Source organism: Vidua macroura, chromosome 14 (assembly GCF_024509145.1).
Source record: "Vidua macroura isolate BioBank_ID:100142 chromosome 14, ASM2450914v1, whole genome shotgun sequence".
In the NCBI taxonomy this organism is placed as follows: domain Eukaryota; kingdom Metazoa; phylum Chordata; class Aves; order Passeriformes; family Viduidae; genus Vidua; species Vidua macroura.
Window position 1 is genome coordinate 1,065,271 of NC_071584.1, and position 14,152 is coordinate 1,079,422.

At 50.7% G+C, this 14,152-nt stretch overlaps 1 protein-coding gene across 6 annotated transcripts in view; it reads right to left on the reverse strand.

Moving 5' to 3' along the window:
- ZMYM3 (zinc finger MYM-type containing 3) overlaps window positions 1-14,152 on the reverse strand; it is a 33,765-nt gene that overhangs the window by 18,306 nt on the left and 1,307 nt on the right. For 2 of the 6 annotated variants that reach the window (XM_053990413.1, XM_053990407.1), the window contains exons 1-7: window positions 13,768-14,151; window positions 3,593-4,474; window positions 2,889-2,932; window positions 2,420-2,492; window positions 1,324-1,615; window positions 720-897; window positions 129-341 (exon numbers count right to left, since the gene is read on the reverse strand). In XM_053990413.1, the coding sequence (XP_053846388.1) occupies window positions 129-341; window positions 720-897; window positions 1,324-1,615; window positions 2,420-2,492; window positions 2,889-2,932; window positions 3,593-4,460 (1,668 nt within the window). In that variant the 5' untranslated portion in view covers window positions 4,461-4,474; window positions 13,768-14,151. Of the gene's footprint in view, window positions 1-128; window positions 342-719; window positions 898-1,323; window positions 1,616-2,419; window positions 2,493-2,888; window positions 2,933-3,592; window positions 4,475-6,837; window positions 6,925-13,175; window positions 13,199-13,767; window position 14,152 lie in introns of those variants that run through there. The other 4 variants (XM_053990408.1, XM_053990410.1, XM_053990411.1 and 1 more) reach the window with 3 other exon arrangements.

Sequence of the window (14,152 nt, forward strand, 5' to 3'; positions counted from 1 at the left end):
TTTCAGCAATCAAAGACCAAGGGGATTTGAGTCACCTGCTATTTAATAAAATGCCCTGTGCCACACCAAGCAAAGTTGCTGTGTGCTCACACAGAACCCCTCCACCCCAGGCAGCTGCCCCCACACACCTTCTTGTAACTGTTGAGACACGCAGAGTTGCAAAAGCGTTTTTGCTGGCCTTCATGGAAGAGGTACTCCAGGGGCAAGCCCTTGTTGTAGATATAAAGTCCACAGTTGTCACAGCAGTTCGTTTTCAGCCCCTTGGTGGCCCGGAACTTGGTGAAGCAGGCGTCACTGCAGATGCGGTGAACCACGTTCCCATTGCTGACCTCGTGCTGGATCTGCAGAGACATCACTGCTGTCACTCCCCAAACCACCACAGGCCTCCTTCCAATGCAGCTGTACCACTACAAGCACAGCCCTTGGGATAACAGGCACTAAAACTCTAGGGAGTGCCATACTGGAAGCTGGTGTGGACTCGGGGTGGCCTCCCTTGCCAAAAGGAGGAGCAAGTCAGAGGAGCAACTGGGAGAGCAGAGTGGTAGGAAGCAGTGAGCCTCAGGGCAAGGAAAAGCTTGGGAGTGAGCCCAAGCCAGCTCAGGGGCCGAGGCCTCAGACCACAGGAAAACCTGGCAAATGCTCTGGCCTTGACCAAGACTAAGTGCTGCGAGTCCTAAGCACTTCATCCAGGACATGGGGAGGACGAGGGATTTGCTTACCTCGCCAGGTTTGTGGCAAACACTGCAGCGGCTGGTGTCTGAGGCATCTGCAGACTGAGGTGCTGGTCTGTGCTGCTGGGCCTCGTAGAGGGAAAGGCAGACAGAGGTGCAGAACTCATGGAAAGAGCCACCAGAACCAATCTGGGCAACCACAGAGTCCTTGGTGTTCCAGATCTCCCTGGGGATCAGGAGGGGATGTGTTAGCGCAGAGACACGTGTGTCCTGCCACAAGGGGATAGGATGGCTCACTGCAATGTACAGGACTTTCTGTGTCCCAAAAAGTTGGCAAGAACTGTCTCACAGCAGCTTCTGTCCTGGCCCAGGGGAGTGGTGCCTGAAGACAGAGCATGCAGGAGGTTGTTTTGAGGGGAGGCTGCAATATGGGGCACAAAGTCTGGGGACAGGCAGGGAAAGCAAGAATGTGAAGGGGGTGTAGGGAGCATGGGATAGGCAGTGTATGAAAGAAGACATGGGGCAGCAACTGGCAGTGGGCAGGAGTGATGTGGGTGAACGAGGGCCAGAAGGGGACTGGCAGGAGAGCTGTGGAGCAGGTGAGGAGGGTCACAAGCATAGGAGCACTGAGGAAAGGAGAATGAACACATACTTTTTGCAGAAGGTGCATATCTTCTTGCCGGGCGGTTTTTTTGAGAAGGTGGTGAGACAGGAGCTGGAGCAGAAGAGCTGAGGAAGCCCTTTTCGCTGGTAGGCAGTCTGGCCCTTCTGCAGCGGGGTCCGGCAGTTGGCACACGTCATCTTGGTGAAGGTGGAGCGGGCGGCTCGCTGCGCCATCTGAGCGCGCAGCGACATCCGAGTGGAGCGCCGCGTACGGAAAGGAACGAAATCCTCGTCGTTGGGATCATCCACCATTGCATCAGAGTCTTCATCAGAGACTGGAACTGCAAAGCAGCAGAGGAAGATCAGAAACGCCTCATTAGGAAGTGAGAAACTCTGCTGTGAGACACACACTGGGATTTTCTGAGTCACTTTTCTAGAGTCCTTCTGTGTACTTTGCTCCTGTCTGGGTGGAATGATAAAAGGACCCTTAAAAGATATTCTGTTGTAATTGGAGATAAATCAAGAGGTGTTTAAACAAACCAGGCTTAAATACAATTCCTGTCTAGGAAGTCATGATACGCCAAAGTTGAGCAGAAGCCCAAAGTGTGAACATCTACCCTGTAAGAACTGTTAGACCAGAAAGGGAACGTGCTGATCACCAGATTCTAGCATAGGCAGGCAATAAAGGAGCAACACACAAATACTAGGGAATGGCAGGGTGACATTCAGTATCTCAAAGAACACACACTTCATGTACTTCTCCAGGAAAATCTCCCAGATGCAACCTTCCTTCAGACAAGCCTGCTCGCATAGACAGAAAGGAAGAAAGTTCCTGGGTGAGGAGATGGAAGATGGATTTCCTGGGAACAGCCCTGAATCTCACCCTGTTACTTAGTGCTTGGTGCCCACACACCACTGTAAAAATACTACAAGACTCCCCGTTTTGACCTAAGTGCTCTGAGAAAGCAAGGCAAGTACCCCAGGACAAAGACTTGTGGGCTGAAAGGACCTGTCCTGTGTAGAAGGGAAGTCTGCATGAAAGTTCCAGAGTTCCCACTGTACTCACACCATGAACTACCTGCCCACAATGGATGTGGCCATTCTCTCTGGCTGAAAACAGGGATTGGCCAACCCCAGTTACTCACTGCTCTCTGAGGAGTTCACAGTCTCAGGCCTGACAGTTTCTGATCTTCTGGGTCGTTCGCTTCTTTTCTGCTCCTAGAAGACATTCAGAAAATAGTTAGGCTAACTAGCAGCTAGGACAACCATGGATAAATATCCCAGATTATGGTGAAGTTCTAACTTCTGGGATTTGGTTTCCCAATACCTAGGCTGAAAACGGATAAAACTCCATGGATACCTGATCAGAGGTGGCAAGACAGAGGAGAGGGGGAAGCAGGCTTATGAGAATGACATTTCAGCTGAGGGTAGCAGGGACACACTGAAGCCACATTACAGCATGGTGGCAGTGCACAGGGATCATTCTGTCACAGGAGTCATGCAAACTCCTTTCCAGAGGGCTGACAAGACAGCCAGTGTCCCTCACAGAGTCTGGCAACAGCCAGCCACATTCTATGCTCCTGTACCATACATACTTGACTGCATTCTCCTCACCTTCTCAGCTGGCAGCTCGCTTCCCTTCCCAGACAGGCTTTCTCCTGGAACAGAAGCACAGAAGAAGCTTGCATCTAACATCTTGCTTTTCTCCAAAAAAAGAGCACAGGTGTTCTCCAAATGCAGCCACCCTTTGGGTCAGTCAGCCTCAGCCTGTCCTGGCTATCAAGTACAGTTCCAGTGGTGGAAGGCTCCTAAACCCACCACCTGTAGTTGCAGATCCAAACACACAGACTGGGAGGAATCCTGTAAGGGGGAGACCTCCCTGCATGGGGGAGGCAGGCTGGGTGGGCAGTTACCTCCAACTGCTTCTGACCAAGACTGAGCATCTCCTGGGGATGGCCAGCCTGGGCAGAGGAACTTTGGAAACGCCTGCTGGTGACCCTCAGTTCCAGCAAAGACTCCAGCAATGGAGGGCATGAGCTAAGCTGATGTGCAGCCACAGCTTTCCTGGGGAAGCTCCTTGCTTCCACAAGCACCAAAAATCAGTTAAAGCCATGAAAGCTAGAGCAAGAGCTTGTGCACACCAGAACATTATTCCCTTTACACAGGAGGCTTTGACCAAATCTAGACCATCAGAAGAGTTGGCTATTTCCATAGCAGGGGATGTGCTGGAATGCAGAGCAGACTCCAGCTTCAGCAATGTGTAGCTGGATGACCTCCTGAGCAAAAGGAAGCCAGGTTCTGCTGAGCCAACAACTTACCTGTTGGTGGTAAGGCTTCCTGTGCTTTGAGTACATTGTTTTCTTTAAGTGAGTTCTTCCCACTATCATCCCCTTCCGCTGCCCGGTGTTTCTCCACTGGCTCAGGGGGCAAAGCTGCAGTTCTGCTGTCTGCGCTCAGTTGCACCTCTGCCTCCCCCGCCAGCCCTTCCCTCTGCACAGGTGAGCTTTTCCTTGGTGCCTTCAACTTCATCTTCTTTGTTTGTTTAAGACTGAGTTGGGGAGGGGGCACTGTGGGACTTGAGGACTGTGCTGTAGTTTCTTCCGTGGCCGGGGCGCTGCTGAGGTCCCTGGAGTCAGGGACAGGTTGTTGGGGTGATTCAGGGGCATTGTCACCAGACAGTGCAGGAATAGCAGCAGCACCATCTTCCCTTACATCCCCAGAACAATTTTTTGGTGCATCCTCCCCTTCTTTCCCTGTTTCTGGACCAACAGCTTCTCTAGACAGGGCAGAGGAGTCTGCCGGTCCACCCTCCACGTCCTGGGAAGGTTGTGCCTTACACAGACCCTCTGGCTTATCCACCAAGTCAGAAGTTTTACCCAAATCATCTAAGACACCAGGTTGCTCCAGCACATCCAAGACCCCAGGTTTATCTAGAACACAGTCATTTGATTTATTTAGTTCAGACACGCTGTCTGCTTTCACTACAAGGTCCAAGTCCTCATCTGCAGTCATCTGCTTGGATTGATCCCAGCCAGGGGGCTGAAGAACTGAAACTTCCTGGGTAGAAGCTGTTTGGGAGCCCAGGAGATCTTCACCAAACTCCATGTCAGCAGGGAGATCACCAATGAGCGGTTTGTCAGGCAAGGACAGGGGGTCCAAAGATCCTGAAAATTCACTTGAATCCATTTAGAAGATGGAAACTGGAAATAAGAGAGAGACTTGCAAGTTAATGAAAAGCAGTCTAACATAGAACATGAACTGTCCACTCTTCTGAACACTGCTGGAGTAAAACAAGGCCCAGGAATGCTGCCAGGGCATAACCACGATACCAGACACCAGCAGGTGAATCACCTTTACTTGTGAGGGTACAAAAGTCAGCAGGAGGATGCAGTAGTTTGGTATAACAGACCTTTGGGAACTCTACAGCCCTCACCACAGCACAGCAAAGAAACTTGCTTATGCTAAATGACACACTGGGGTATCAGAAATGGCTCGAGCACCAAGTCAGGAGGCTCCACACTGATGTTCTGTGGTAACATCCCCAGCCCTGCCTTCTCCTCTATCCAAATAATCTGGTCTGTCCTTTCTCCTGATCTGTTCTTATGGAGCTAACACATTTTTCATTTTTAAAATACCTTTTTTCTCTCAAAAATAGAGGTAGAAATAACTCCTCTCAAGCCCTGAAGTGTGAGTCTTAACAAGATACATTAATCTTAACAGCATGCATTAATCTTGTCAGAGATCAGATTTAAACAATGTTACAGTATAACTACAGCTACTGCATAGCCCCAGAACTACCTCAGCTAATATTCAGACATGGAACAACTGGAAAACCTTAAGTTAGAACCAGGAGGAGTTCTAAAGCTGGTAAAGCTCTGATGTTAAAAGCAGTCATAAGAAGAACAAATAGCAAGATAGACACAAGCAGGCAATGCAGAGTCAGGAAAAAAGACAAGTGTGACTTTGCAGGGCACAAACAGTGACTTGAACAGGAAGGTGTGATGCAGACTGCCAACCTCAGAGGGAAAGTTACAGCCCAGCTTCCTCATGGTTGACATTATCACAGGACAGAAAGGTCAAGACTTTGAGATGAGGCAAGCAATACAGTCTAAAACTGAATTACACTCCCACAAGGAGATAATGGCTGACAAACCTGAAGAGGGAAAGGGAGAAGGAGCTGGAGTCTGCAAGTGGGAAGGCAGTGTTAAGACTTGAAGTAACCCTGTGTCCCCAAACAGGCCCTAAGCAGACACTACAAAAACGGCACTAGAATCAAATGATGTGGCAACAACCTATCCCTCACTATCAGAGTAATTCCAATTCTAAATTTAGCACTGTTTTAAGCCCTGAATGAGAAGACATGGTGTTTTTGTTGATTTGGGCTTACTGCAGGCATAACTCATCTATATCAATGAAGGAGGAAGCCTGATATCATTTCACTGATGATGGCTGTTTAACTCTTTTTTCATATCCTTCCCTCTGAAAAGACAAGCAAATTTTCACTCACAAATTATTTGCTCAGAACTAAACAGAACATACTTGGACAGAGAACATACCCAAATTCTGAAACTTATCCAAGCAGGAATTTAAGGAAATCATACCCAACAACTGGATTTCAAAGCCACCGCCTCCTTATTTTATCTAAATACACAGTAATGTTTTGTGTTTCCTGGTGGCAGATAAAGCACTGTTCCCACAATCCCAAACAGCAACTAAAGCAAATGTAATCTTTAGAAATGCTCAGCAAGCTTCACCCCCAAAGACTTTGGTGTTTCTGTTAACTTTTAGTTAGAAGAAGAGACAAAACTTTTAGAATAAGCCAATTCCAGAGCAATGCAGGATCTAATACATGTTTTAGGTTGGCTGACAGAAATAAGGAAAAAGTGAAATAGAAACAAAGACTGAAAGAAAGGTCCTAAGGCTCTGAAGTAGATGAGAACCTTTCCAAGATGATGCATGTTTTTTTTTTTTCTGCTGCTCAGAATATGAGCAATGTCTCCTGCTCAAAGATATTCCCCACCCAGTTTCACAGACAGACAGCTGACCCTACAGTAATAAACAAATAACCTCAAGGCATCCAGATGAAGGAAAACTTATTTATAGGTATACTTAACAGAGCTAACATACCCCTCAGAATCACCTCAGACACCTTGCACAAGTTTGCAATGAACCACTAAGGTGACACTCCTAAAGTAATTCCCACTTTCAGCTGGCCTAGTCTTTGCTTGGTAGAAATAGACCCTGGAAACATTTGGAGGATAAAAAATCCATTTGGGCACTCCCTCCCAGAGCATAATGCAAGCAATAATCTACAAACTCATCCTGTATCCATGTTACAAGTGGACCAAAGGCATCTGGTTTAACAGTAAGCACCTTAACACCGCTTTCAAACTTTGGGTGATACAATGCAAGACAAAACTCTGACTTAGTGGCAACGTCCTTGACTGACAGAAAAGCCTGAGAGCAGAAGTATTCTGCAGATTAAGGCAACTCCAAACTATCAGGATGTGGCTGGAGCAGACCTTTCTACAGAGGCAAGGCTGCAGTAAGAGCATTCACTCACGTGCTCTATTCGGAAGCACAGCCCCTGTGCTCGAGGTCCTGTCCCCTCTCATCAGCTCTGTCTGAATCCTCCCAGCAGAACAGCTCACACACTCTGGAGAGGGAACCAAAACTTCTTCTTAGGACTGCAAAGCTAAGGACTGCTGCAGTCAGTTCAATGAAAGGACCATGTACTCCTGCTCCTATTCACAACAAGAATGGATACCTGGGGAGAGAGTATAAGAAACACAACTAACAGGACGTTCCTCTTCAGCACATCCCCCAGTCAAGGACTCAGCTGCTGAAGAACCACTTGGCTTGAGCTGCACTGGCAATGTCCCTGTTAAGAGCCTGTACTGGGCAAATCCTCTGTGAATCTGCCTGATCCCACTTTGAACCAATTTATACTTTGGGCCTCCTAAAATTCCAGCGATTTTAAGTCCTGCAGCTTAACATTTAGTTTTTAGAAGTATTTTCCTTTTGTTTATTTTCAACCTGCTGCAGCAGAGCTCCAAGGTGATACAGGGTAGATGAATGCTTGATATATTTAAAAGAATCTGGAAAAGCTGATGGAGTTAAGAGTTGAGGCTGGACCCAAGGTGACGCTGACAAACAGTGTGAGTGGGAAAGCACAGAATGTCCCTGAGAATTAATTCTTTATAGTGGCTTTCAACTACCAGCTGATAAGGATGAGGAAGGTGGCTCTCAAAATAGGAGAGAATGGTATTTTCCAGTTCTGTGGGTTGCTCTGAAATCAAACTCAATCTGAAGAAATTAGAGCTGCTCTTCTGCAGCAAGGTAAGAAGCTCTACTCTCTGCTCTAGGCAGTCAGATTTGTCTGGGCCTTCTGCTGAGCTTCACAGTGAGTTAAGCTGCAAACAGACCGTGGTGCACTTTATCTCTGGTAAAGTCTTTTCTCACTTTCCACAACAGAAACAGAATAGCTTATTGTTTCTGGCAGGTGCTGAAATGATCCACCACAAGTCATCACCTCTCTTATTCCAGGACCAGCTAATGCACAGCTCAGTCACTGGGGTTTGATCACTGGTCTGCTCAAAATCTTCCTCTTTTCCAGCCACATAACTGGCAGCAACGAGAGTACAGTGCAACGTTGAGTTGGCCAAACCAAGAGGAGGAGGTGTGCTAAAATCCTGCACTTAGCAGCATAAATAACTGCTCCATTTGGGAACTCCTTACTTAGGAGTAAGTAGTCCCTGGAGTATTCAGTAAGAGATATATTCTTGGGAAGAACAAGTTGAAGGAGCAAAGTCTCTTGCACAACAGTCTGCAGCAGAATGCTTCTCAGGTAGCAAGTAAGCATTTCCAAAGAAGTGATGGGACAGCTGAGGGTCCTCCCCAGCTGTGCAGGACTGGCACAGAACACGACACTGATGGCCAAACCCAGTACCTGTGACTACCAGACCTGCCCAGCTCTTTCTGCCAAAGAGGGGCACGTGGGATCTTCTCTCAGATCTGGAAGCTCAAAGTGCAACATCTCTGCCAGGACACTTAAGCACATCCAAGTGACTACCTGGGACTTTATCCAGCTTATTAAAGACATCAGTGGTGCTGTAGCTCAGGTAACCATTAGCAGGGGAATTTGCGGCCTACCTACAGAAATGAGGACCTACCATCAAACATTTAATTAAAAAATAGACAGCAAGAAAAAAATGCTGTTGTTACTCCCTCCTGATGAAGAGAACATCTCAGAAGTCTTTACAAACCACAAAAAAAAATATCCCACAGCCATGCAGCTACTGCTCTCCTCTAGTGAAGGAGCAGCAACTGCTTGGGTATCTGCCCTGGACTTTTGTTCATGGACATGTATTCAGATTTTCAATACTTTTGAAGGCTGAAGGATTATCTTTTTCACTATCAGAGATAATTTGAAATATGAAAATACTTAACTAGTAACTACAAAAGACCCTTAAATCAACATTTCAGCCACCTCCCATCTACAAGGTCTGTAAAACCTAAGCAGAGCTCTGGAAGAAGCTTCTATTTTTTATGTGCCAAATTTTTGAACAAACAGTAACACTCCACCTAGTATTTCTCACCAAAAATAGTGTCAATACACATTTCAATCAACAAAACATTAAGAAAGTAATATCATGTCCTACCAGCATAGTTTCAATCAACATGTCTTCATCAACAACATTATACTTTGAGTGGTGAGTAGAGCAGAAGCCAATTTCTCTGCTGTGACTTATCTGAGTTTATCTGGACAGCTGATAGCATTCTAAACTCAAGCACTGCAAACCTTTATTACGTATTGGCCAACTCACTTCAACACAAATGAATTTACAAATCATCAGTAAGCTAAGCACTGTACTGTGGACCATGTTGAGTCCAGTCAAAATTCTCCAGAAAGGAGCAGAAAGGCTCTTGTTACTTCCTAGTGTTTTTGGGGAGGCAGCTCTCTGAGCTGCAAACTCAAAGAGCACAAAGCCCACTTGGTGCTACTTGCACACGGTGTTAGATCATCACTGTCTCGTTCTTGGCTACTGTCTACAATTGATAACAGTTATTGTAACTCTTCCAATTATTGGAAGAGTTGGGATGTTTCAAATAATTTAAAACCAAAAATCTGACACAGTAACACAAGAATCCCGCTGCTTTATGAATCAGCCATGGTTTAGAAAACACCCTCCACTACTAAACCTATTTTGTTCCCTGAAAAGAAATGGGGAGATGTGACCCATCTCAAAAAAATCACAACGTAAGAAGATCTACAGCAAACAACTCCTTAGATACAGACAGATGAACACAAGGACACAAAAAGCTGGAAATCAAAGCTGGACAAGGTCATAGACACATGATTAAACAAGTGACCATGGGATCTGTAAGCCTTCTGCAACTTGGAGGTTTTACATGCAGTGACTCACTCCAAGTCAGCTACAGCTCCTGCAGATGCCACTGGCCGAGCCTTTGTGCTTTGCAGGCAGGGTTTGGTGAACATTGTCTCACCTCCAAATGTATTACTGGTTCTCAATCAGTGCAATCTGCAGCAGCTTTTACCACATCACCTTCAGGCCAGTGTTTATGTGTGACTGGGGCTGTCTATACAGCGGTAACTGGTACACAGGGAAAAAAAGGGCCTTTCCAGAATTTCATCAGCAGCGTCGAGACTCCAGCAATTGTTCTTTGATAGTCCCAAAGCCGGGAAAGGAGATCACCACTAGATTTTCCTACAGCAGGAGCCTCAGCTCAGGGCTGCAGGCCTCAAATGTAGTATCACAGCCACCCTGAACCCAGAAAGCCTAAATCCTCCAGCACTGAGCAGCTGGTGCTGCAAAACACAGCCATGAGTCTCCTGTAAATTCCTCAAAGGCAGGAATGACCCAACTGGATTTTGAGCTTGCATTCCAGAAACTTCACCTCAGTTCTAAGAAAGTGCAAGGAAGACAAATTTCAGAAATCTCACAGAATTGCCTGGAATTAGGTTTACCAGGAGACTCCCTGCAACACTTCAAATATAACTGACAACATTCCTCAATCTCGGCATTATCTGCTGCTAATCACAGCAGTAAATGCTAAGACAGGCAACAGGAGCATCCTCATCCATCCAGGCTGCCATCCTGGCAGCAGTTTGAAACCCCTCACATCTTGTAAGACCAGGATCTCCCAAAGCACTGAGTGGCAAGGCTTTGCAACAGAGAAAAGAGTAACAAGTCTAAGAACACCCTTAGCAGCAACGTTATCTGGAGAGCAATTCAGCTTCAAGAACCAACTCCACTCAGTGATCGAGTCCAAGAGAAAATTCTCCTGGTGTTTGTACAGCCAAAATAGCGTTAAATGTAGGGGAAAGGGATGAGTGGGTAAAAAAGCTTTGGAAGTACTATCAGAAACACAATAAAAAAGGCTTGGGTGTACAGCATGTTTGAGTAGTGTGTGTCCAAACTGCCTTAATGATATCAAGACAATGATTAAAAAAATAGAAGACCTGGAAGTGGTAAAAAACAGATGGTCATCAGGTCTGTCTACCTGTTGCCCAAATGATGCAGGAAGGCATCAGAACACCTGACAAAGTGTTCTGGCACATCCCACAAGCAGCTGCAGACAGCTGGAGAGGACAGCTGTGTGGACAGCAGGTCCAGAGGAGTGCTGCTGCCTGGGAACAGGCCACAGACTGCCTGGAGGGCCTCAAAACCCAACTGGACAAAGCCCTGAACAACAAGGCCCCAAGTCAGCTTTGCTGAGAGCGGGAGGTCAGTTGGACCAGACGCTTCTAGAGGTCCTCTACAACCCAAATCTGTCTGTGGTTCTGTGAATAAACCTTACTGCACAGGGAAGAGAGAGAAAAGAGAAGGGCAGAGTCTCTGAGAGGATGTATCTTTGAAAGCAAAACATGTAATTTTCCTTAAGAGGCCTTGCAGAGCCAAAACACTGGAAACACAGAGTGAGCTGTCTCCTCTGCCTCACTGACAGTCCCACATCCCTCTCCACCAAGGTGCTGGAAAGGGATCTCAGTGCTGGGAGACCTCACCTCACACGCAGCTCTTCAGTCTGGCCCTGCTAAGGCTGTGTTGAGCAGAGAGCAATATCTCACCTCACCCAGAGACCAACTCTTCACCCCTTGGGCTGCCCAGGGCTGGGCCAGCAGAGCAGGCTCATAGCAAGTGGCCAGGAGACAGCACCAGAGCCCATGGCCAGCAGGACTGGTGAGGATGGTCTCAAACACTGCCATTTCCTGACGTGGACCATCAGCAGAGGAAGAAATTAATAAAACACTACTGAGACTAAACCACAAATCCAGCCAAATCCTTAGCACTGCCTTTGCTAAACTAACAAATGCATTGTCACAGCTGTAGCCTATTCCATCCTTCCATTGCACGGCTTTGACCATAACCCTCCTGCACCAAGGCTTCTGCCAGCACATGTGTCCATCATAGTATATCCCAGCATTGCTGACCACAAGGCATCCACAAAGATATCATACAAGGGGCTTTGCCCCCTAAGTGAGGCCATGGGCTCAGCCTGGGCCCTCGCTCTGGCTGCCAGAGATGTGGAAGAATCTGGTGTTACTCACCGTCACCCTCCAAAGCAAGGGCACTCACAGCGAGAGGGATGTGAGCAGGTGCAGAGAGAAAAAGAGAGGTTGTGCAAATATGCACTATGGAGCTGTGAGGCTCAGGTTAGTCATTATAGTTCTGTAGACTGTGGATATTCCTTTCATAAGGCTGAGCTCACAATAACAACAGGGCTATGCTCTTATCACTAGCTTTAATCCCAGGCTGGGCAGGGTTAAGTGAGAAAATTCAGATTAAAAGTTTTCTTGGGGATTGCAGCTGCAATGAAAAGGAAAGAAGTTACAGCCTAGAACAAAAGCCATTGCTGGAAGCACAGCAGGAGCAGAGGAGAGCACAAATGAAGCAGCTCTCATGCTCATCAAAAGAGACTCCAGGAACCATCCCTCGGCACTCAGCTGAAAACCCTACCCCACACCATCACCTGACACGTCCAGTGCTGCCTCTGCCCACACAAGCATATCTGATGCCAGGGCCCTTTCCCACGCTGGGCACAGAGCACAGCTCCCTGCCTCGCCAGGCCTGCCTCCGCCTCTACGAACCGCACAGGAGGTACCTGATGATGCTCCCCAGGGCACAGCTTGTTGGCCACAGCTACACTGCCCACATGGGGAGGCTTCAGCGGATTGGAGCCTCCTACAGCAGCCCGAGGCAGCTTCAGCCCCGTGGGGCTGCACCTTCCTCTCCTGGGGCCAGGTCCTCGAGAGCTGCCCAGGGACGGGCACCCCCGCCAGGCCTCGAGGAGGCTCCGGGCTCCCCCGCACGCCGGGGAAAGGCTGCCAGAAAGGCTGCCCAGTTCAGCAGCTGCTGAACCCACAGACTCTGCTCTTGCGTTGTGGTGGCACCACCGTAAAGGCCGAACCCCTGGGGACACAGGGAGAGCCGAGCCCGGGCGGGTGCCAGGGCAGAGCTCCGGGGCAGAGGCTGCCCGGGCTGTTCGCTGCCACTGCTCAGCGCAGCCCCTCAGCAAGGCCGGGCCCCTTCAGGGCCTTCCCAGAACGCTGGGCCCGGCCTGTGCCCGGCAGTGCCATGGCCGGGGGCACAGCCAGCCACAGCGCCCCACGAGCGCTGCCCCCCGCGCCAACCCAGGCTGCGGCTCCCGACCACCGCAGGGGGACCAGGGGCCACCTCCCACAGCAGGGGCAAGGATCGCACTGGGGTCTCCATGGAAGCGGGCTGGGAATGAGGCTCAGGTCGGTGGGTTCCCCAGCCGCAGCGGGGGTCCCGGAGCCCGAACTCCTCCCCAAAAGGCATAAGGGTCGCACGACCCCCCCCCCCCCCTCCTGCAGGGGGCACGGGGTGCGCTGTGCCACCGCTCGGGGATGGGGCTCACATGGGGGCTCCCCATCCATTCCGGGGGACTCCAGAGACCACCCTCCTCCGGAGCGAGGGCCCGCGGGGGTCTCCATGGAACCGAGGCGGGGATGGAGGCCAGGCAAGCGCGTTCCCCAGCCATATCGGGAGGGGTGCGGAGACCACCGCCTCCCCCGCACCGCAGGGCAAGTCGCATTGGAGTCTCCATTGGACCGGAGCTGAAGCAGGGCGGGGGTCAGGCTGGGGCTCCCCTGCCACCTCGAGGGACCCCATAGCCCAGATCCCCCACCAGGGGCGAGGGTCGCACAGGGCTCCTCCCCTCCGCCCCCCGGGACCCGCCGCAGGGCGCCCCCAGGCGGCCGCCACGGCGAGAGGGCGAGCGGCACCGGCCACGCCCCCTCGCGGGGCGTCGGCCACGCCCCCTCCCGCGAGGCGTGCGCCCCCCTCCCCCCCCCCCCGGGGGGGGCTCACCCCCCCCCCCCCCCACCCCGGTACCGCGCCGCCAGCGCCCGCCCCGCCCCCTCCTCGCGGGGCCCCAAGATCGGCCCGCGGCCCCATCCGCACCTCCCGGGACACCGCCGGGGCACGCCCGCGGCCGCCACCGCTCGTACCTGGCTCTCCCGGTGCTGCACCGCCCGCTCTACCCAGAACCCGGATTCGCGTCGCGGCCCCTTTAAATGGAGGCGCCGCTCGGAGCCCTCAACGCGCTGCGGCCCGGCGGGGGGGCGGCGGCGGCGCCCCATTGGCTGCGCGGGGCGAGGGCCGCGCTCTCATAGGCCGCGGCGGGGACGGGGCTCGCGAGACTCGCTAACGAGAGGCTGCCGCGGAAACGCGGAACGGAGCCCCGAGCGCGGGATCGGCGCGACAGCCCGGATCGCGACGGGCGGCTGGAAAACCTGGGGCGGAGCCACCTGGCGGAGCGGGTCCAGGCGGGCGGGCAGCACAGAGGCGGGCGCGGGCGACGGCCGCGGTCTGGCGGGGCACGGCGGTGTGCGA